Source organism: Megalobrama amblycephala, linkage group LG2 (assembly GCF_018812025.1).
Source record: "Megalobrama amblycephala isolate DHTTF-2021 linkage group LG2, ASM1881202v1, whole genome shotgun sequence".
Taxonomy (NCBI): Eukaryota; Metazoa; Chordata; class Actinopteri; order Cypriniformes; family Xenocyprididae; genus Megalobrama; species Megalobrama amblycephala.
The window spans coordinates 62,341,401-62,366,723 of NC_063045.1; the positions used below are offsets into that span (position 1 = coordinate 62,341,401).

The 25,323-nt window shown below is 35.8% G+C and overlaps 1 protein-coding gene across 1 annotated transcript; it reads left to right on the forward strand.

Moving 5' to 3' along the window:
* Positions 1-633: 633 nt before the first annotated feature.
* On the forward strand, positions 634-24,621 carry LOC125262562 (protein FAM222A). Its single transcript, XM_048181386.1, has 3 exons — positions 634-977; positions 9,137-9,266; positions 23,444-24,621. Exons 2-3 carry the CDS (start codon positions 9,167-9,169, stop codon positions 24,319-24,321), a joined length of 978 nt encoding a protein of 325 aa, XP_048037343.1. The 5' UTR covers positions 634-977; positions 9,137-9,166; the 3' UTR covers positions 24,322-24,621.
* The last annotated feature ends 702 nt before the right edge of the window (positions 24,622-25,323 follow it).

Consider the following 25,323-nt stretch of genomic DNA (forward strand, 5'->3'; position numbering starts at 1 on the left):
TTGCATAACATTATTAGTGAGTCTCAAAAAATCATTCAATATTCAATATTTAAATATAATATAATATATTTAAAAATGCAAATTTCTTCTAAAACAGAAACATATGCATATGAATGACTGCTTTTGAGATTTGAATTCGCTTCAGTAATTGCATCAAAGCCGCTCTTCATTATTTTCCAATCAGACATCAAACGAAGGAAAAAGAGGCATGGAAAATAAAATAAATTTTCAGATGGATGAAACATACTGAACAGAAAGACTGTTTCACTCTTCATAATTAGTCTTGGATATGAATTTCAAATGATCCCATAATATTAATTCTGAGCTCACTGTAAATCTGCATTATGATTCAGTGCAGAATATTTTACTGAGACATTTAATTAAAAAAAGATCTAATAATTTCTCAGTGAATTCAGTGTAGTCACACACACACACACACACACACACACACACACACACACACACACACACACACACACACACAGAAGTAATAATAAACGCACATGACGCCGCGGCCCCTTTAAGATTTTACTGTCTGCTGGACAGAACGCGTCATTCTCCGTCCCGCCCCCTGTCACCACTGATTGGCCCGAACACGCAGCGTCTGTATTCTGATTGGTCGAGGTCCCGTCAGCGGAATGATAACGCGTCGCGTCGCTGCTGTGTGAGATCAGAAGATGAGGGACGCTGAGGAGACCTCCAGCTCGCGCCTCGTCCGTTATTACACACAAACTGACTTTATAAACGAGGAAACTTTTTCTGTAATTCAGTTTCTGGTTAATAACCGCGATCGACTATCAGTTGGAGTTGATTTTCGACCGATGGTTTGTGTTTGTCGGCTCTCGGATGGATTGTGTCGCTGAAGCAGGTGCATCTCCATCATAACATGAACTTCAGGAGCTGCTGGATCTCATCACACACATGCTGGAATATCGCATGGATCTTGCTGGGATCAGATGGTTTTAAAGCAGTTCATGGTAAATATGATGTTGTGATGGACAGTGTTGAGTTTCAGCACATCCTACAGCTTTCTGATGACCTGAGTGTGTGTGTGTGTGTGTGTGTGTTATTGGCCTTTCAGAGGAGCAGGAGGTCATGGAAGCCACATAAGACAAAAATTATGCTTAAAGGGTTAGTTCACCCAAAAATGAAAATAATGTAATTTATTACTCACCCTCATGTCGTTCCACACCTGTAAGACCTTCGTTCATCTTCAGAACACAAATTGAGATATTTTTGACGAAATCCGATGGCTCAGCAATGACATTTCCTCTCTCAAGATCCATTAATGTACTAAAAACACATTTAAATCAGTTCATGTGAGTACAGTGGTTCAATATTAATATTATAAAGCCACGAGAATATTTTTGTGTGCCAAAAAAACAAAATAACGACTTATTTAGTGATGGCCGATTTCAAAACACTGCTTCAGGAAGCTTCGGAGCGTTATGAATCTTTTGTGTCGAATCATGATTCGGAGCGCCAAAGTCACGTGATTTCAGCAGTTTGACACACGATCCGAATCAAGATTCAACACAAAAGATTCATAACGCTCTGAAGCTTCCTAAAGCAGTGTTTTGAAATCGGCCATCACTAAATAAGTCGTTATTTTGTTTTTTTGGCACACAAAAATAATCTCGTGGCTTTATAATATTAATATTGAACCACTGTACTCACATGAACTGATTTAAATGTGTTTTTAGTACATTAATGGATCTTGAGAGAGGAAATGTCATTGCTGAGCCATCGGATTTCGTCAAAAATATCTCAATTTGTGTTCTGAAGATGAACGAAGGTCTTACAGGTGTGGAACGACATGAGGGTGAGTAATAAATTACATTATTTTCAGCTTCAGAGCGTTATGAATCTTTTGTGTTGAATCTTGATTCGGATCGTGTGTCAAACTGCTGAAATCACGTGACTTTGGCGCTCCGAACCACTGATTCGACACAAAAGATTCATAACGTTCCGAAGCTTCCTGAAGCAGTGTTTTGAAATCGGCCATCACTATATAAGTCGTTTTGTTTTTTTGAGAGAGGAAATATCATTGCTCAGGCCTCACTGAGCCATCGGATTTCATCAAAAATATCTTAATTTGTGTTCTGAAGATGAACGAAGGTCTTACAGGTGTGGAACGACATGAGGGAGAGTAATTAATGACATTATTTTCATTTTTGGGTGAACTAACCCTTTAATTATGACATACTAAATCATTGGAATAACATAAAAAGTCTAATAGATTCTTATAATTTTTATAATTATGAGATTATATAGTCAAAATTGAGGTAAAAAGTTTCTATGTCATAATTATTATTTACTAAAGCATGATATATTTCTTCTTATGTGGTCGAAATGGCACACACACACACACACACACACACACTGGTCATTTCTGAAGACTTCTGATGTGCCGAAGGGTCATGAAGTCTGTCTGGGTTTGCTCTGTGATTGATTAGGCACTTATTTATTTACTCCCTCCAGGCTTGCTTTAGACGGATGTGTCTGTCAGGCTGATTAATCCGCTGATATCTGGTCAGTTTGAGGTTATCTGCTGGGCTGACTGATTAACAGAAGTGTCCAAAACAGTTTTTGCAATGGATGATAAACATTTAAGTTTGAAGATGACATTAGGCCTATATAAAATGTATTTAAAAGTGTCTAAATTTGAGTGAGCAATTTCAGCATGTAGAAGTCTCTAGTGAAGTTTCAGCTCAAAATCCCCCACAGATCATTTATTATAGCTTGTCAAATTTGCCCCTATTTGGGTGTGAGCAAAAACACGCCGTTTTTGTGTGTGTCCCTTTAAATGCAAATGAGCTGCTGCTCCCGCCCCCTTTCCAGAAGAGGGCGGAGCTTTAACAGCTCAACAACAACAAAGCTGGAGAATCTCACGCAGCCAAAATGACGAAAGTGTTCAGCCTTACATTGTTCAAACCGGAGTCGACACTGATGGAGAGACTCAGGAAGAAGTTACAACTTTTAGACGTTTCTGAATGGTTAGTGGATAAACTGATGTAGTTGCTGTGGAGTTGATTCAACTCATCCACTAGCATGTGCCGTCATGTTCATCTTTTGTGTTGAATTGACCCTCGTTTGTGAAGCAGTCCGGCGTAAAATGACGGCATGACAACAACACTCTACTACAACAACTCTTCCTCTTCTCTAAAGCAGCCCAACATGGCCCCGCCCCCTTTGTTGCCTGTTCTCGGGGGCGGGGTTTATGCAAATTTAGGGTTTGTGATGTCACAAACTCGGGAAGAAGCTCGTTGTAGTCCCTACCAGCCGTTTGTTGTGATTTCTAAACAAGAAAATACAACAAAAATCATAATTATTCCAAACTTTTGATTATTAGTGCGTGTGTGTGATTATCGATCAAGCAGATTTGGTTATCAGCTGATTTAGTTTCTCCCAAGAAAATAAAAACACCCGTATCTTTCTGCCAGCTGCTTCAGTTCTGGTCTGTGTGACTTTAGTTCGGGAGCGATTGGTCGGTCGATCGCCCGGATCCACTTACAGAGATGATGTCAATCTTATGGTTGCTTAGCAATTTTCTCTCCGCATCCACGGTAATCACCTTTTATCCGCTGAGGATGTCGCATGTAATTATAGGCTGGCTGCCGTCCTCTGAAATCTGCCTAATTGGTCGTTTTATTTTTAAAGGATAAAGATACTGGGTCAAAGGGGACGGGGGTTTGAGTTTAAGGAGAGGGTATTAGAGGTGAAGAGGGAGGGACTCAAAGTATTGATGTTGTTTTTGGGCTCTACTAGATTGAATGTTGATTATTCTCCTCATATTCTCCATTGTTGCAGCTCCTCTCTTCCCAGTCTGTCAGTAACGCTCTGTTTAGTTCCTGTCTCTATGAAGCCCCTCCTTCTGAAAAGCACAATGTTCTCTGATTGGTCGACTGGAGCAGTGTGTTGTGATTGGTGTTTGGGAAATGTCCCGCCCCTTACCATAACCGCCAATTTCAACTAACTCAACCAGGCCCCGCCCCTTTATTCTGAGCATGATTTATTTAAATGAGGAGTTCAGAAACACTGATATAGAGAATAACTGGAACTTTGCAGAGCTTTTTCATGCTGAAACAGCAACATTACACACTGAAGAAAGATGGGGAAAAGCATAAAAAGTCCTGTTTAAGTGATTACTATCTTGAACCAAAGAAATGAGCAGGTCGATCTCAGCGCAGCAGTTCTCTCGGGTGTCGATGGGCCGCAGGTGGAGGTCATTTCGGATTAGCGCTCACAGAGGAAAGTCCATTTTCTCCCGGAACACTTCAGTTCCTCTGTGGCCTCCTGCGCCGAGGCGTCATTATGAAGCTCTGCCGCGTGTGAATACCCTGCAGGAAGCTTTTGGCCGATCTTTTCATGCGCTCCCTGTTTTATTAACATTTTTAATGACTTGAAGGATTCGGTGACCCTTAACAGCATAATGAATCGTCCCGCGAGCCTCCGGGGTGAGGATGGAGGAGGAGCGGCGGAAAAACACTTTGAAAGATTAAATGTTGCTAGTTACAGTTTCTACATGCAACTTTTGTGGGTCAAATTTTTCAAATTGAGAAGTGAAAAAGAATGACAATATTCCACTTTTTTTAATATATCTTTTTACAAGAGAGAAAAAATGCATATATAAACATATGATATTAAGTCTTGTTTTCTGAAAAATGCATCAAAATGAAGCGAGTTTGTGCTTAAAAGAAGAACAAATATCTGCCATTGGAGTCACAAAAAGGTTATTTTTCTGACCTCATTTGCAGATATTTTTTCTTGTTTATGCACAAACTGCACAAATTTTTTTCAGGAAACAAGACTCAATATCTGAAAAACTCATCATAGTACAGAAACTCAGTACTTTACTTGATTTTAGTGTCGCGTTCGACACTATAGATCATAAAATACTCTTAGATCGACGGCTAAATTACACTGGGATTCAGAGACGGGCATTAAAGTGGTTTAGATCCAGAGCATTATCATTTTGTCTAATTAAACGGGGAAAAATCTAAGATAATGTCAGTAAATGAAGGAGTGCCTCAAGGCTCGGTGTTAGGCCCTCTGCTGTTTTCAATATACATGCTGCCACTTGGTAATATTATAAGATCTTGCAATTAGTTTCCACTGTTATGCCAATGATAATTATAGCATGCATATATCAGTTATATATATTTCTATCATGCATATATCAGCATACTCATATAGAGCACTAATTATGAGACTGATAGATAAAGGTTCAGTCGCTCTATAATCCATCAGAGCTTCACAGGCAACATTTTCATGTAAAGAGGGCCACGAATCCCTTTTGTAAATGTTGGGATGTAAATGAGCGCATGTTTCCTGGCTTTGGTGAGACGTGCTTGAACGGTTTCAGAGGTTATTTAGCAGCTCGGCTCAAAAGAAACATCTTTGTCTTCTTTGCTGCGCTCTGATACCAATTATGCTAAGCATTAGAAAATTTAAACAGGACCGTCTCTTATCGGCTAATCCTGGAGTAATAGATTCCATTAAAAATGCATGAGGAGCTTTACGGATGAATCCGCCGATGTTGCGTGTCAAACTCTCTCTCTCTCTCTCTCTCCGGCGGCCCCAGCTGGGGAAACGGCCCCGTTATCTTCTCATTATTCTGATAGGATCCCGTTTCCACAGAGAGGCGGTCTGTTTCTCTCTCCCTATCTGTACAAATCCTCCAAACCAGATTCACTCTCCAAACCTTCAACCTGAGTTCAAGAATTGTTGAAAATTAAGATGTAAAGGGTCCCAATAAAGCCCCGTTGCCCGTTTGTCATGTGACTTCATCTCTTTAAACGCCAGGCACTTCTCGGATCTGTTCTGATGGCGGCGCGTACAATTAAACGGATTGTGTTTCTGCCCTCCGGCCTGAGACGAGTTAAAGAGAGGAAAAATGGTAGAATAGAGGGACAGTTTGTCTGCCGACGCGGCCTTATCAGAAATCCTGGATCGGCGTCGGTGTGCGGGAGCGGTATCTCCGCGCCGGGCCTCATTGTGCCTGATAATATGCTTATCGTTGGTGCCGATGTCACAGTAAAGAGCCAAGGATTTACCGTCCTTGCCAGTCAAAGTTTGACGTCCCTCCGACGGCTCAAAGACAACAAGATCCGCTGCGGTTCTGCAGACGCTTCGACTTTCAGTACGTTTATAACAACCAGCACTGCTTCACCTGTCGTCATTTACTCGTCGTGTACACTAGCACTCAAAAATACAGTAAAAATAGTAAAATATTATTACAATTCAAAATATCTGTTTTCTATGTGGTTCAAGATTTTAAGAAGATTTAAGTTTTAAGATTTAATTTTTTTTTTTTCTTCAGTTGATTTTAGAAGATTATGGAAGCTTGTTTCCACCACTAAATAAATAAATAAATAAATAAATAAGGTAATTGCGACTTTCTCTCACAATTGCGAGTTATAAAGTCAGAATTGTGAAAAAAAAAAAAGTCCCTCAAAATTGGACATTATAACATGCAATTGTGAGTTTATATCTCTTAATTCTGACTTTATATTTCGCAATTCTGACTTTAATTCTGACTTTATAACTCGCAATTCTGACTTTATATTTCATAATTCTGACTTTAATTCTGACTTTATAACTCGCAATTCTGACTTTATATTTCATAATTCTGACTTTAATTCTGACTTTATAACTCGCAATTCTGACTTTATATTTCATAATTCTGACTTTAATTCTGACTATATCTCATAATTCTGACTTTAATTCTGACTTTATATCTTGCAATTCTGACTTTAATTCTGACTTTATAACTCGCAATTCTGACTTTATATTTCATAATTCTGACTTTAATTCTGACTATATCTCATAATTCTGACTTTAATTCTGACTTTATATCTTGCAATTCTGACTTTAATTTTGACTTTATAACTCGCAATTCTGACTTTATATTTCATAATTCTGACTTTAATTTTGACTTTATAACTCGCAATTCTGACTTTATATCTTGCAATTCTGACTTTAATTCTGACTTTATAACTCGCAATTCTGACTTTATATTTCATAATTCTGACTTTAATTTTGACTTTATAACTCGCAATTCTGACTTTAATTCTGACTATATCTCATAATTCTGACTTTAATTCTGACTATATCTCATAATTCTGACTTTAATTCTGACTTTATAACTCGCAATTCTGACTTTATATTTCATAATTCTGACTTTAATTCTGACTATATCTCATAATTCTGACTTTAATTCTGACTTTATATCTTGCAATTCTGACTTTAATTCTGACTTTATAACTCGCAATTCTGACTTTATATTTCATAATTCTGACTTTAATTCTGACTATATCTCATAATTCTGACTTTAATTCTGACTTTATATCTTGCAATTCTGACTTTAATTCTGACTTTATAACTCGCAATTCTGACTTTATATCTCATAATTCTGACTTTAATTCTGACTTTATAACTCGCAATTCTGACTTTAATTCTGACTTTATAACTTGCAATTCTGACTTTATGACTCGGAATTCTGACTTTATAACTTGCAATTCTGACTTTAATTCTGACTTTATAACTTGCAATTCTGACTTTATGATTCGCAATTCTGACTTTAATTCTGACTATAACTCACAATTCTTACTTTAATTCTGACTTTATAACTTGCAATTCTGACTTTATGATTCGCAATTCTTACTTTAATTCTGACTTTAAAACTTGCAATTCTGACTTTAATTCTGACTATATCTCATAATTCTGACTTTAATTCTGACTTTATAACTCAGGAGTTTCAAAGATTCTTGATTCTGATGTCCTGCAGTTTAGGGCTGCAACTAACAATTATTTTGATAATCTATTAGTTGGCCGATTTATTTTTTTGATTAATCGGATAAAAATTCTAATTTTATTTATTTTTATTTTATTGACAAAAATACACACTTTTGCATATCCTGCCCAATGTACTTCAAACAAATGTGCCAGTTGAATGCTATGAAAACATACAGTGTTTTTACAATACAATACATACAATACATTTATTAGACTACCTGTCATAATAAAGAGACAACACAAACATTTTAGGATTCTATCAAAAACTTGCTAAAAATGGTAATGCTCGCGTGAATTTGTAACATTTACAGATAAGGATATAGCCGTAGAATGAATGTTTTGCGCTGAGGACGCACATGCATCTGTCAAAGCGCCTGACAGGGCAAGCCATTGCGCTAATGCTTTAGCTTGAAGCTTAAAATAAAGAATTCTCATGTCTTGATCAGCTTCGATCACGTACCTTTCCTGCAGCTGCTCAATCTGTTTCCTTTACTATTTTTAGATGCATTTTGATCATAGAAATGTGTTATTCAGTGCTGTAATTTGACGCAACTGGCGGAAGTTTTCTGTGCACGATGGGCAGACCCAACTAATCGAAAATGAGAATCGTTGTCGATGATTTTCATTCTTGATTATTATTGATTTTATTGAATAGTTGTTGCAGCCCTACTGCAGTTTTAGAGTGAGTAAATGATCTTTAACCCTGTTCTGAAGTGTTTTCTGCAGCATGTAGACGGATGAACGAACGCTGAATGTACTCCAGGCTCAAAGTGGTTGCCATCTCTTATAAGTCGTCTCTCTTATTCAGTTTCTCCTTTGAATCTAGAGTTCTTGTGTCTTTAATGCGTCTGTAGCCCTGAGCAGCAGCAGTGTAATGGACGGTGCTTTTACGCTTGTTGATAAAACTACATCGGCTTCTCCCAAGAGAACCTGATTTTTTTTTTTTCTCTCCACACAAACGTGAATCTTCTCTTGACAAATGTGCCATAATGGAGGCCTTGTGAAAGCATTGCTTTTAGCCGTCGGGTCGCTGGTTTTGAAGAAAGGCTTCCTGTGACGTGAGGATGAAGGTCTGCTGATGTTTCTCCAGGCGGTTCCTTTCATCTCTGCTGCTGTAGGTGATCGTGTTCATACAGATCTCTTCTGAACTCACTCCGTGTGCTGCCCTCTGGAAATGAGACCAATAAGCAGATTAATCAGAGGCTTCCAGAAGCAGACGATGCAGTTATGAGCACTACCTGAATCTCATGTAGCAGCTTCTATTTGCTGGTTCAGAAACATCTCCACGTGTGCGTAGTGTCTAATCGACTCATTTAAACTGGTTTGTTTCTTGTTGCAGATCTCTGACCTGTAGAGCTCAAACGGCACCATGCTGGCATGTCTGCAGAGACAGAACCAACCGGCCCGACACCACCAACAACAGCTGACGTGTGCCGCACAGATCCTGGACGTGCCGCTCAATCACAAGAGTAAGTCTGGCAGGGTTAAGTCTTGTGCTGAAGAACATTGGTGCCACAGAAGAAGAAAAATCATGCTTTTGCAAGTCATAATTATGATATTAAAAAGTTGTAATTACGACGTTGAAAAGTTGAAATTACGACGTTGAAAAGTTGAAATTACAACGTTGAAAAGTCGAAATTATGATGTTGAAAAGTCGAAATTATGACGTTGATAAGTTGAAATTACGACGTTGTTAAGTTGAAATTGACATTGAAAAGTTGACGTTGAAAAGTCGAAATTACGACATTGAAAAGTTGACGTTGAAAAGTCGAAATTATGACGTTGAAAAGTAGAAATTACGACGTTGAAAAGTCTAAATTGTGACGTTGAAAAGTCGAAATTATGACGTTGAAAAGTAGAAATTACGACGTTGAAAAGTCTAAATTGTGACGTTGAAAAGTAGAAATTACGACGTTGATAAGTTGAAATTGACATTGAAAAGTTGAAATTACGACATTGAAAAGTTGACGTTGAAAAGTCGAAATTATGACGTTGATAATTTGACGTTGAAAAGTTGAAATTACGACGTTGATAAATTGAAATTACGACATTGAAAAGTCAAAATTACAACGTTGAGAAAAATCAAAGCGACATTGAAAAAAGTCAAAATTGCAAAGTTAAAATAACAAAATTGTAAAAACATCAAAAACTTAAAAATTGCGACATTAAAATGGCAAAATTATGACTTGAAGTTGAAATTACGATGTAAAAAAACTCGAAATTACGATGTTGAAAAGTCAAAATTATGCTGTTAAACTGTTAAAATGTTGACATTAAAAAGTCGAAATTACATTGTTGGAAAAAATCTAAATTGCGACGTTTTTGCGACATTAAAACATTGAAATTACGACTTTGAGAAGTTGAAATAACAATGTTGAAAAGTCGAAATTACAACATTAAATTGTCAATTTTGTTGAAAAAAATCTAAATTACGACATCGAAAAAAATCAAAATTGCAATGTTAAAATGGCAAAATTATGACGTGAAGGCGAAATTACAATGTAAAAAAACTCGAAATTACGATGTTGAAAAGTCGAAATTATGCTGTTAAACTGTCAAAATGTTGATGTTTAAACAGTCAAAATTGTGACGTTGAGAAAAGTAAAAATTGCAACATTAAAAAGTTGACATTAAAAAGTTGAAATTACGTTGTTGAGAAAAATCAAAACGACATTGAAAAAAGTCAAAATTGCAATGTTAGAATATCAAAATTGTAAAAACATCAAAAACAAAAAAATTGCGACATTAAAAAGTCGAAATTACGTTGTTGAAAAAAATCTAAATTTGGACGTTTTTGCGACATTAAAACGTCAAAATTGCGACATTAAAACGTTGAAATTACGACTTTGAGAAGTTGAAATAATGTTGAAAATTCGAAATTACAACGTTAAGTCATCAAAATTGTGACGTTAAAAAGTCAAAATTACAATGTTGAAAAAATCTAAATTGGGACTTTTTGCGACATTAAAACGTCAAAATTGTGTCATTAAAATGTTGAAATTACGACTTTGAGAAGTTGAAATAACAATGTTGAAAAGTCGAAATTACAACATTAAATTGTCAATTTTGTTGAAAAGTAATCTAAATTACGACATCGAAAAAAATCTAAATTGCGATGTTAAAAAGTCAACGCTGAAGTCGAAATTACGACGTTGAAAATTATGACATTAAAAAGTTGAAATTTTGACACAAATTTTTAAATTTGACTTTTTATGTCATAATTATGATTTACCAAAGCATGATTTTTATTGTTATGTGGCAGAAATGTGCTTCCATACTTAAACTGACCAGTCGTTCCTTAGCAACTGTTGCTATCCAGCATTTTATCAGGTATCACTTTATTTTGATAGTCCACTTTAGACATTCTGCTAACTGTAATTAACTTCTCAACTACATGTCCACTAGCAGTCAGTGTCAGTGACGTCTTTTGGGCTGATAGACCACGAGGAAGAGAGAGATGGAGCAAAACTAGTGTAAGATAAAAGAAATGAGTAAAAAGGAAATAAACTTGAAAGAAAACCAAATGCATAAAAGGGCAGAAACAGAAAGTGAGTGAGATTAAAAAGCTTTATTGGAGGTGGAAGAAAGAAGAGCTGTAAATTGAATTTTCACTGTTAACCTTTGATTTTCATGGCGTAACCTGATAGAGCGACTCAGAGCGAGAGAGAGGAGGATACGCTTTCATTCGGCTCTTCTCAAACTCTCTGTCCGTCTGTAAACTCCAGGACTAGACGAACTCGGGCTAACCAGCGGCCGACGGCGTTCAGTCCTTCAGAACGTCTCTTATCAAACGCCTCCGTCGCGCGACTTTAATTGAATCCGCGAGCGTGACGCAGGACAGATCCAGACCTGTAGATATTAATTCAAATATTCATATCCAGGATTTTACATTAATAGTCAGAGAACACAGTTGGATCGGCTCTTTTGCTTCAAAATTGATTTTTAGATGTCATTTAATACAGGAGCGTATGAAAGATAAAATCAATAAAGTCTGCTTTGAGTTTATAATCTAAATTTCATTGTTTCACCGTTTTATGCTTCACTTATTAGATGATTTTATCCAAAGAAACTTGGAAGTGATGGAGGGCCAAATTACTCAATTAAATCATTAAATAAATGTTGAAATATTTAAATACATGATTAAATTTTTAATAAAATATAAAAATTATTCAATTAATTATTAAATCACCAAACAAATTAATAAATGTACCTTTTTATTTAAATTTTATCATTAATTTTTTGGACTGCTTGTTTGATGCACAGTCCGATTCTTTTCTGTGAACTGATTCTTTTGGACACTTCGTTTCAATGAATCGATTCACCAGTTTGTTTACGTAATCATGCAATGATGTCATTAATAAAGAACCCAATAATGACATGATACGTGGATGTTTTACACATCTAAAGCGTATAAAGTGAATAAACTAGTGTTAACTACGCCATAACCCTGAAAATGAAATGACACCAGCTTGTGCTAAAATGAAAAAGAAGTCCCAAAAATAATGCTAAAAATTAATGCAAATAAATACTAAAATGATATAAAAGAGATATTTATAATTTTTTTTTTTTTTTGGTGATTTTTAATATTTTATTAATTTAATTATATATTTAATAATTAATTTAAATATTTCAACATTTATTTAATGATTTACATGAGTAATTTGGCCCTCCATAATTTATTTTATTTTTTTATTTGTTTGTTTATTTGACGCTTTTATCCAAAGTGACTTACAAATGAGAAATTGAAGCAATTTATATATTTATGCGTTTATTTATTTATTTATTTATTTTTTAGGTGTTATATATTCAAGCATTTATTGATTTATGTATTTATTAATTAATTAATTTAAACATTATGCATAAAGCATTTATTCATTTATGTATTTAATTATTTAATTATTGATTTATGCATTTAATAATTATTTATTTATTTTTTAAGCATTTTATTTATTTAATTAAGCATTTATTGATTGATTTATTTATTTATGCATTTTAAGCATCTAAGCATTATTTTTTGTTTATTCATTTTTAAGCATTTATTATCGACTTAACTCGATACTAATCTGATGTAGATTTTGACCTGGATCTGTGGTGGAATGATCGTTACTGTCCGCACACATCTGAGGGTTCGTTAGACTCGTCTCTGACTTTAATATTGCGTTATTTATGTCGTACATGTGCTTTCGTCGCTCTGTTGAACTGCTGAACAGTGTTTTACATTAAAACTCTGCTGAATGACAGTTCAAGCTGTGATGATCCTGGAGTTTGTTCTCATGATGATTTGTAGTGATGCATGATGCAGAAGTGTGAGCATTTCTTCTGCTTGAGCTCAGACATCATTGTGTTGTATGAAATATTAATTTGGAGCGAGAGGAGCATTTGTCTGCTAAACGCTGGAACAGAAGGGCCGTGTGAAGCCTGCGGCGCCGCTGGAGGCGCTTCGTTCGATACGGTCTGAACCTTCCTCTGCCTCTCGTTTGATCTCGTGAGGTTCGTCGTCCTGCAGGCGCGTGTCAAAATGCTCCCATCATGCTCATCCATATGTCTGCCTCAGCAATATCTTATCTTCACCTGGAGCACTTCAGTGTGTGTGTGTGTGTGTGTAGTTTCAGCTCATCTGAAGGGACTTTGATCAGAGATTCTACAGACCGTTCGCCCGGAGTACAGCTGTCGTATCCGTCCATGCCAGTAAATCAGGATCATTTTAAGGTTTTTTATGAAAAAGTCGAGAAGAATCACTCTCTCTATTAGTTTGAATCACTCAAATGACTCATTTCCTCACTGAATCGCTCGTTGAACTCAAAGGTTTGCAGATATTAATTTAAATATTCATATCCAGTATTTTACATTAATAGTCAGAGAACACTGTGTCTGAACTTTTGGTTCAAAATGGGATTGATTTAAATACAGGAGTGTATGAACGATTAAATCATAATAAGATCGGCTTTGTTTCTACGTTTATAATGGATATGCAATGCAGTTTTACTATTTCAGCTTCTCTGTTTGAGCCTCAGATGTCTGAAATATAAAAGGGAATAATTTGTGTTAAATGACATGCTGTAGATTACTAACTACATAACTATTAGTTTATTTATGCATGTATTTATTCATTTATTTATGCATGCCTTTATTTGTTTCGGCATTTATTTATGTATGCATTTATTTATTGATTTTATTTATTTATGCATTTATTCATTTATGTATGCATTTATTTATTTTTGGTTTTATTTATTTATTAATGCATTTATTTATGTGTGCATGCATTTATTTATTTATTTATTTATTAATGCATTTATTTATACAGGCATTAATTTATTTATGCAAGCATTTATTGATTTTATTTATGTATGCATTTATTTATACATGTATTAATTTATTTATGCAAGCATTTATTTATGCATTTATTTATGCAAGCATTTATTTATGCAATTATTTATGGATTTATTTATGAATTTATTTATTTTATTTATACATTTATTTATGCATCTGTTTATATATGCATTTATGCATTTTTGCATGCATTTATTAGTCATTTTGTTGTTGTGTTGGATCACTCATTGTCATTATTTACTCACACTCATGTCATTCCAAACCTGTAAGACTTGCTTTTTTCTGTTTAACACAAAAGAAGATATTCTGAAAAAAGTTAATTGTCCAAACAGTAAAACTCAATAGGCTCCAGTGTTCTTTGTTCCCAAATTTTCTGTATAATATCTTCTCTTCTGTTCCAAAAAAAGAAAGATCTAAAAAAATCACAGCTCTAGCAGCAGCAGACAGTGCTTGAGCTGATCAAATGCAATGTAAGTGTCTGTCAAACTCATGAATGTGAATGTAAAGCAGTGAAAGTGCAATGTTCCTCGCTGGAGGCTTTAGTGTTTCCCTCACGGCTCACGGTCACACGTGAAGTGACGGGATCTGCTCTTCAGGGCCTGATAAATGAGCTCCAACCCTGAAGGGTGTTCAGTTCCTGGAGAGACTGAAAGAACGAGAGAAAGAGACGGACCAGATGAATGGATCAGAGGAGATTCACATCTGCATCTCTGAGATTCATGTGGCTTTGTATTAATGTATAATAATGCGAGAGATGTCTGAAGAGACTAAGATGATGAGGTTTGTCTGTTGTGCAGCTTTAATGGGATACATGAATAGATCTGTCATTATTTCCTCGCTCTGAACACTTGATCTTGATGAAAATGCATGAAATATATTCCAAGACACAGAAAGTGTGTATATGAGAAATCACAGAAATCCCATTTTTAGCTGAACTATGTTTTCTCTTAGTTAAAGCGTTTATTAAAATTTTCTGGCCTGTCGCAGGACGCTTTATGTAACTCTCGTTTTGGATGGAGACTGTAGTTCCAGTGTTTCAGAGGTGCGTTTTCTGAGTAAATGTGGAAGGTTTGTGCATCGAATGTCACGGAGCCGCGGGCGTTTGTCCCTCCGTTAATCACTGATTAACAGACGCTGAGATCTGCTCTCTGATAGCTGTGACCGCGGGGAGCAGATTAGACGGCTTACGGCGACTGAAAGCATTGTGTGTTTGTGAGGAGATGAAGAGCGTCCAGAGGTCACGCTGAAACATCTCCACCATCTGTTAGTCTCCTTCCTCACAGTTCTTCCCTCGCGTGAAGCAACGAACGAGTCCGTCTGTCAAAACAGCCCTTTTTTCTTCATGAATATTATCGGTTTGTCCTACTTTAAGTTCAGTCCGTATCAGATCGCATGTGCAGTTAATTAGCTGCGTGTTAATTGAGACTTCTCATGTAATGGGAGCCACTGGTTGAACGACTAAACGTGTCCGTTCTCAAGCTACTTCAGCTGAGGAACGTCAGATGGACGCTTACTTAATTGTGCTTCTTGATTGCTGTGTATTTATAGCTGAAGGGTCGGTGGATAATTATTGAAGGTCAGCATGCTAATTACCTCTGTTCATAACCAACTAAAGCTTTGAGTATTTTAGGGCAAATTCAGAGCTGTAGCTTGTTTGCTTTCTTCTGAAACAGGGACTTTGTTGTTAAATTCTTCTTGTTTTGGTTCACTTGCACAGGGAAACATTTCAAACCGCTCCAAAAGCAGATCTGAGAACGATTGCCATGTTCATATATGCCTAAACGAACTGGACTAAAGGAGAAAACATGCTTAAGTTCTGAAACAAATGCTCCAAATGAGCCAAACAGCCTTACTTTCACTTTAATGAGGAAACGCTCTGATTCAGTGTCTATTAAACCTTTGACAAAATCACACCAGAACATTCAAATCTGTGTTCTGCCGCTTATTTCCATGTTACAAATATTCAAATTATCTCAGATGTACTGGGATAAAAGTTTATAGTTCAGATATAAACACTGATGTCTACAGAAGTGATCAAAATAGAGTGAATCACCTTTCGAAAGTAACTTGTTGCTTCAAATAATGTTTGTATCAATTACATCATTACACCAGAAGGTGGCGACAAGTGACTGTTAAAAAAATGTATGTTGTTGAATCATTCATTCAAGAGATTTGTTCAAAAATGCTGATTCATCCAGCAATTAAACAAATGCAGTGTTTATGAGTGACTCATTGAATCATTCACTCAAGATATTCACTCAGAAACGCTGATTCATCCAATAATGAAACAAGTGAAGTGTTTATGACTGAGTCGTTGAATCATTCATTCAAGAGATTCGTTCAGAAACGCTGATTCATCCAATAATGAAACCAGTGGAGTGTTTATGAGTGAGTCATTGAATCATTCACTCAAGATATTCGCTCAAAAACACTGATTCATCCAGTAATGAAACAAGGGAAGTATTTATGAGTGAGTCGTTGAATCATTCATTCAAGAGATTTGTTCAAAAATGCTGATTCATCCAGCAATTAAACAAATGCAGTGTTTATGAGTGACTCATTGAATCATTCATTCAAGATATTCACTCAGAAACGCTGATTCATCCAATAATGAAACCAGTGGAGTGTTTATGAGTGAGTCATTGAATCATTCACTCAAGATATTCGCTCAAAAACACTGATTCATCCAGTAATGAAACAAGGGAAGTATTTATGAGTGAGTCGTTGAATCATTCATTCAAGAGATTTGTTAAAAAACATGAGTGAGTCATTGAATCATTCATTCAAGAGATTCGTTCAGAAACGCTGATTCATCCAGTAATGAAACAAGGAAAGTCTTTTATGAGGGAGTTGTTGAATCATTCATTCAAGAGATTTGTTCAAAAATGCTGATTCATCCAGCAATTAAACAAATGCAGTGTTTATGAGTGACTCATTGAATCATTCACTCAAGATATTCACTCAGAAACGCTGATTCATCCAATAATGAAACAAGTGAAGTGTTTATGACTGAGTCGTTGAATCATTCACTCAAGAGATTCGCTCAAAAACACTGATTCATCCAATAATGAAACCAGTGGAGTGTTTATGAGTGAGTCATTGAATCATTCACTCAAGATATTCGCTCAAAAACACTGATTCATCCAGTAATGAAACAAGGGAAGTATTTATGAGTGAGTCGTTGAATCATTCATTCAAGAGATTTGTTAAAAAACATGAGTGAGTCATTGAATCATTCATTAGAGATTTGTTCAAAAATGCTGATTCATCCAGCAATTAAACAAATGCAGTGTTTATGAGTGACTCATTGAATCATTCATTCAAGATATTCACTCAGAAACGCTGATTCATCCAATAATGAAACAAGTGAAGTGTTTATGACTGAGTCGTTGAATCATTCACTCAAGAGATTCGCTCAAAAACACTGATTCATCCAATAATGAAACCAGTGGAGTGTTTATGAGTGAGTCATTGAATCATTCACTCAAGATATTCGCTCAAAAACACTGATTCATCCAGTAATGAAACAAGGGAAGTATTTATGAGTGAGTCGTTGAATCATTCATTCAAGAGATTTGTTCAAAAACATGAGTGAGTCATTGAATCATTCATTAGAGATTTGTTCAAAAATGCTGATTCATCCAGCAGTTAAACAAATGCAGTGTTTATGAGTGACTCATTGAATCATTCACTCAAGATATTCACTCAGAAACGCTGATTCATCCAGTAATGAAACAAGTGAAGTGTTTATGACTGAGTCGTTGAATCATTCATTCAATGGATTTGTTCAAAAATGCGGATTCATTCACTAATGAAACAAGTGAAGTGTTTATGAGTGAGTTGTTGAATCATTCATTCAAGGGATTCATTCAGAAAGGCTGATTCTTCCAGTAATGAAGCAAGTGAAGTCTTTATGAGTGAGTCATTGTTTTTGAACAAATCTCTCGAATGAATGATTCAGTGACTTACTCAAAGACTTTCCTTTTTTCATAATTGGATGAATCAGCGTTTTTGAACGCATCTCTTGAATGACTGATTCAATGAGTCACTCATAAAAACTTCACTTGTTTCATTACTGGATAAATCAGTGTTTTTAAACAAATCTCTCAAATGAATGATTCACGGATTCATCTAGTAATGAAACAAGTGAAGTCTTTTTGAGTGAGTCACTGAATCATTCATTCAAGAGATTTGTTCAAAAATGCTGATTCTTCCAGTAATGAAACAAATACAGTGTTTATGAGTGAGTTATTGAATCATTCATTCAATGGATTTGTTAAAAAACATGAGTGAGTCATTGAATCATTCATTCAAGAGATTCGTTCAGAAACGCTGATTCATCCAGTAATGAAACAAGGGAAGTCTTTTATGAGGGAGTCGTTGAATCATTCATTCAAGAGATTTGTTAAAAAACATGAGTGAGTCATTGAATCATTCATTAAAGAGATTTGTTCAAAAATGCTGATTCATCCAGCAATTAAACAAATGCAGTGTTTATGAGTGAGTCATTGAATCATTCACTCAAGATATTCGCGCAAAAATACTGATTCTTCCAGTAATGAAACAAGTGAAGTCTGATTTTGAACAAATCTCTTGAATGACTGATTCAATGAGTCACTCATAAACACTTCACTTGTTTCATTACTGGATAAATCAGTGTTTTTAAACAAATCTCTCAAATGAATGATTCACTGATTCATCTAGTAATGAAACAGTGAAGTCTTTTTGAGTGAGTCACTGAAACATTCATTCACGAGATTTGTTAAAAAACACTGATTCATCCAGTAATGAACAAGTGGAGTGTTTATGAGTGAGTCATTGAATCATTCATTCAAGAGATTTGTTAAAAAACACTGATTCATCCAGTAATGAACAAGTGGAGTGTTTATGAGTGAGTCATTGAATCATTCATTCACGAGATTTGTTAAAAAACACTGATTCATCCAGTAATGAACAAGTGGAGTGTTTATGAGTGAGTCATTGAATCATTCATTCAAGAGATTTGTTCAAAAATGCTGATTCATCCAGTAATGAAACAAATACAGTGTTTATGAGTGACTGATTGAATCATTCACTCAAGATATTCATTCAAAAACGCTGATTCATCCAATAATGAAACATTCATTCAATGGATTTGTTCAAAAATACTGATTCTTCCAGTAATGAAACAAGTGAAGTCTGATTTTGAACAAATCTCTTGAATGACTGATTCAATGAGTCACTCATAAACACTTCACTTGTTTCATTACTGGATAAATCAGTGTTTTTAAACAAATCTCTCAAATGAATGATTCACGGATTCATCTAGTAATGAAACAAGTGAAGTCTTTTTTAGTGAGTCACTGAATCATTCATTCAAGAGATTTGTTCAAAAACGCTGATTCATCCAGTAATGAAACAAGTCTTTGAGTCATTGAATCATTCACTTAACCAGATTTTTAAAAAACAATTCATTGAAATGAACTAAACATTTTAAATGGACATTTCGTCAGAATCTCTAGTAAATTACATGTTATTTTGTTCAGTTGTCAGTTCAGAATCACGCAGCTCTAATTCGTACCGTAGAGGAGTTAAATATACTTTTAAGGTACGACTTCAGGGGTAAATACAGTAAAGATGTCCCATTGATGGTACTGCCCCAATGACAAGCTGTTTTGCATGTTTTCTGAGAATGAACTTTCTGTTTTGATAGTCACTACATCAGCACAGGAAGTCATTTCATGGGTCTGTAATGCTCATTGATCAATACTAACCGATGAATGGCTGTCCACTCTGAGAGCATTAAACTCAAACACTTTTAACGCACGTCACTTTTGCCTTAAATTTCATATGTATTGCATTCCACCATATTGTTTTGATTGATTATTTTTTTGTTTCTGGCTCTTCGTTGTGTTAGTGACCCTCTCCACCTCTGTTCTTCCCTTCATTTTAAGCGCTCAATTTATTTCCTTTATGAGATGGATCTTGTAGATTGAATCATTTTCACAGTTGGAGGCTCATTGTGGGCCTGGAACGAAATGAAGTCCCGAATCAATCCCGAACGGGAACGACATGAGCTCGGCATCGCGTGACGGAGGAGACGCTCAAAATGGCCGATGGGAATGGATTGTGTTTGTGTTTCTCTCTTTCTTCCGCAGAGATCCTTCGATTGTCCGCCGGCGAGTGGGTTTGATTGACGGTGGTGTAATCTGCCTTAATTTCAGCACTTTTCTTCTCATGTCAGAAATTCCATAAAGGTGTCATTCCGGCCATATTTTCTGCCAGCAGATTTACTGGAGCACCTTCCATGTGTTGTGTGGAGCTAAACAGCCGTGAAATTGCTTGAATAATGTGTTTAAATCCAATCTCACTTTCCCGAACACTGCCGGCTGAAGGTCCCGTTTTCATTTGAAAGCCTCAGCGTTTGTAGACATCTCAGATGCGCTCGAGCTGCGCGTTAACAAACACATTCACGACGTACTGTATATAAATCTGTGCTTCCACTTTATTGCAGCTTTCTCACGTTAATTTTTGCAACTAGTCGCAGCGTCCCAGCCGTATCCGAGCGGATTGAGTGGATTGCACAGCCAAACGCCATGAAATGAATTCCACTCAAGCCACTGAAACAGAATTAGCTCCTTCTCCATCCCCCTCCTCATCTCTCTTTTTTTTTCTCTTGATTTCCCAGGGTAATCCAATTTTGTCCTGAAGAAAGACCAAATTAATTTCATAACGCACTGATCAAACATTGCCCGAGGTGTCTCCCTCCACAAAATGAGTTTTTAGAGAGATGCAGATGTCTGAGGATGAAGGAGAACGACACGGACGCTCCAATATCCTTCTTTTTATTGGACGATTTTTCTTGTGTGATGTCTGATCATTTTTACTCATCCTGTATTCATCACTCGACGCACCTCCGGCGCTCTGTCGGACAGCACCATCCCAAATTGGAAACATCATTGTTTTTCTTCTGAGAGTTTTGCATAAGTGCGAGTTTAGAGGGTGTTTGATTTGAGAAATGCCAGCGAACGCTGAGAAGAATGATTCGTGCTGTAGGGCCGTATGATTTCCACGATGCAGAAAACGTGGACAGAATCACGGAATATATAGTCATAAAAAGAGATTTTACTGTATAACGTGGAATGTCACGGATTATTATTTTTTTTAATGAATAAACAAAAAGCAGGTCAGTACACTTGAATCAGATCGTGATATAGACTAGTGTCTGAATATTAAACCACAAAAACTCAGGCGCGCGGTTTCATTCCTGAAGCACACGTGACGCTTGCGGCGTTTTCATCCTCGCTATATGAGGACATGAACGCATGAACTTTATCTCCAGAATCATGTTACCATTTCATTTGAGAAAAACTATCATCATATCATAAACACAGAAACTCAAAGGTCTTCACTGCAACCCGTCAAAATAAAGGTTCAGTTTAACTTGAAGAAATTGTGACGGATATATTACTGTTGTATAGTAGAATTTAGCTACATCTCAATGTAATAATAATACTAACACTAATAATAATAATAAATGATTATTAAAACTTTATTTTTTAAGGAATAATCACAATTTTTCTTCCATGTTTTAATTTGAACAGTAAAGCTCTGCTGTGCAGCACTTTGTTTGACAAAAAATGTTTGTTTAATTTCATATGATTTGAAGATAAATTAATTAATATTTTATGCCTTTATTTGATTGCCAGAAAAAATTAAAATACAAAACACAGAATTTCTGAAAAAACTAAAACAAAACATTTCATAGCAATAAAAGTAAAAAAAAAAATAATAATAATAATGTTGTTGTTTTTATGAATTTAATTATTTAGACATGCTTTTTTTATTACAACAAAAAATGGAATTTGGGAAAAAATAAAACATTTCATAAGGCCCTAAAAATGATAAATAAATTTGTTAAATTGTATAAGTTTCATGTTTTCAATTAATTAGACATGCTTTTTGATTACTAAAATTTAATTTAACCATTAAAATGGAGTCAAAAAATTTAAACAAAAACAAAAAAATGAAATCCAGAAAAATTTAAAACAGGAAAAAAAAAACAGAATTTGGAAAAAAATAAAATGGAAGAAACTTATTTCATAGGGCCCTAAAAATGTAGTTTTTGTTAAATTTTCAATTTAACAACAATTTATTAAAAGTTTTTCATGTTTTCAATTAATTAGAAATTTTTTGATTACTAAAATTTATATTAACCATTAAAATGGAGTCAAAAAAAAAAAAAACTGAATTTGGGAAAAAAATAAAATGGATTTTGAGGGGAAAAAAGGGATTTCATTGGGCCCTAAAAATGTCATTTTTGTTAATTTTTTGATAAATTGTACAGGTTTCATGATTTTAATTAATTAGACATGCTTTGTGATTACTAACATTTAATTTAACTATTAAAATGGAGTCAAAAAATTTTAATGAAAACAAAAAACTAAATCCAGAAAAATTAAAACGCACACAAAAAAATGGAATTTGGAAGAAATAAAATTGACAAAACATATTTCATAGGGCCCTAAAAAATGTAGTTTTTGTTAAACTTTTAATAAATTGTTGTTAAATTGAAAATTGTTCATGTTTTCAATTAATTAGACATTTTTTGATTACTAAAATTTAATTTAACCATTAAAATGGAGTCAAAAAAAAAAAACGGAATTTGGGAAAAAAATAAAATGGATTTTGAGGAGAAAAAAAAACAGATTTCATTGGGCCCTAAAAAAAAGTTATTTTTGTAAAATTTTTGATAAATTGTACAAGTTTCATGATTTTAATTAATTAGACATGCTTTGTGATTACTAACATTTAATTTAACTATTAAAATTTTAATGAAAACAAAAAACTAAATCCAGAAAAATTTAAACGCACACAAAAAAAAAACATTTTTGTTAAAATTTTAATAAATTGTTGTTAAATTGAAAACGTTTCATGTTTTCAATTAATTAGATGTGTTTTGATTACTAAAATTTAAATTAGCCATTAAAATCAAGTCCAAAAAAAAAAAGATGGGGAAAAAAACAGAATCCAGAAAATTTTTTAATGTAAAAAATGAAATTTGAACGGGAAAAAAAAAAAAGTACTTCATAGGGCCCTAAAAAAAAAGTCATTTTTGTAAAATTTTTTAAAATTGTATAAGTTTCATGATTGTAATTAATTAGACATGCTTTTTGATTATTAAAATTTAATTTAACCATTAAAATGGAGTCCAAAAACATTAAAATGGGGGGAAAAAAACAGAATCCAAAATAAAAAACATCAAAGTCAAATGTAATTGGGGGGAAAAAATAAAAAGTATTTCATAGTGCCCTAATGCATCTCTGTCTGTCCGCAGGTGAGCCGAACTCCCAGCGTTACCCGTCCGCAGTGGAGCTGGACGCCTACGCCCAGAGGACGGCCGACAGCCCGCTGTCAATCAAGATCTTCCCCTCCAACATCAGGGTCCCGCAGCACAAACAGATCAGCAGGACCGTCAACGGCCTGGACACCCGGTTCGGCGCCTGCTCGCACCCGTACGCCAGCGGCTACCAGGGTTTGTTGGCGATCGTCAAGACTCCCGCCCGCGTGTTGAAGAGCTCAGACGGCAAACGGACCAAACTGTCTCCGATCCAGATGGCGGTGGCTCCTTACGCTCTGCCAAGCCACAGACACCGGCAGAAGCCGTATAGTTTGGGATCTCACGCCGTTCTCCAACAGATGAGCCGTCCGTCCAACATCCAGTCCAGCCCTTCCTTCACAGCCGCGTCCTGCGCCGAATCCGGGTTCGCGGTCGCTCAGAACGGCCTCGCCTACTCGGGAGCCGTTTTGCCCACTCAAAGCGCGGACGTGGCCGGTTCGGGTTCGGATTACTGGCAGCACCGCGGTCTACTGCACGTCTACGGCCGCTCGCCCGAGGCCTGCTACAGATCTCGCCCGCTGGACAAGGTCATGGCGTCCCCGTTCTTCGCTCCGGCTTGGAACAGCGTTCTGGCCACACCGGACAGCGACTGCTACAACCCTCAAGAGCTGCCCACGGGGCACCCGCACCTCCGGCCTCCGCCGTGGCCGCCCGGGAAGAGCCAGTGCCAGGCGTCGCTCCTCAGCAGCAGCCTGCAGTCTCTGGAGAGCCTCATCAGCGAGATCCATCCGCCCTGCATCAAGGAGTGCATGCTGGGACGAGGTTACGACGCCGGCCCGCAGCTTCTCGACCAACATCTGCCTGTGTTGAGATAGGACCGGCTGAGATTTAAAGGGTGGCGTTAATCCTTACTGTGTTGTTGTTGGATTTAGGGGCATTGGATGCTTTTCTGTGTTCATGAAGTCAGTCGCTGTGAGGTTCAGATGAGCTTTTCTGAGGCCTCTTTCACTCATCCTGCTTCTGCAGTGTGTTTCCTATCATACACTACCGTTCAGAAGTCCTGAGAGTCTCTGGAAAAATACAGTAAAAATAGTGAAATATTTTTACGATGTAAATCAGCTGTTTTCTATGTGAATATATAGTAAAGTGTAATTTATTCCTGTGATCAAAGCTGAATTTTTAGCATCATTACTCCAGTCTTCAGTGTCACATGATCCTTCAGAAATCATTCTGATATGATGATTTGATGCTCAAGAAACATTTATGATTATTATCAGTGGTTCTTATTATTATTAACGGGGTTATCATCGTTAATACTAAAATTATTAAAACATTTCTGTTCATTGAAATAAGACTGAAAAAAAATTAAATATCAATATTAGTTGGAAAAACAAACTAAATGCTGCCTTGACAATAAATGTTGAGGCACTAAAATTATTAACTGAAAATTAATAAAAACAGAAAAAATAAATATATATAGCTGCAAGCAGCCGTTAAGGGGCCAAACCCAAACTCATCAATGAAATATAGCATTTTATTTCATATATTTTATTGTAGTTAGTGGCAATTTAATATTTTGTTCAGTTAGAGCGCCACCAACAGGCGCAATCCCACCACTTTTTTTTAATATGCCCATAAATAAGTGTGTCGAATGTGGTGAAAATATCTCATTTCGTTTTTGGACGTGTATATGTATGAGTACGTAAAAAATGACTTTGATTGCATTTTTTTGCCACTTACTATCAAAATTTTGGCATTTAGACTGTCACATACAGCCAACGACCTATGTTTCTGAATTTCCTACGGTGGTTTCATCTGGATTGGACTATAACGGTTTCGAAGATATTCACGAACGTTGTTTCAGTGCTAAATCGCAA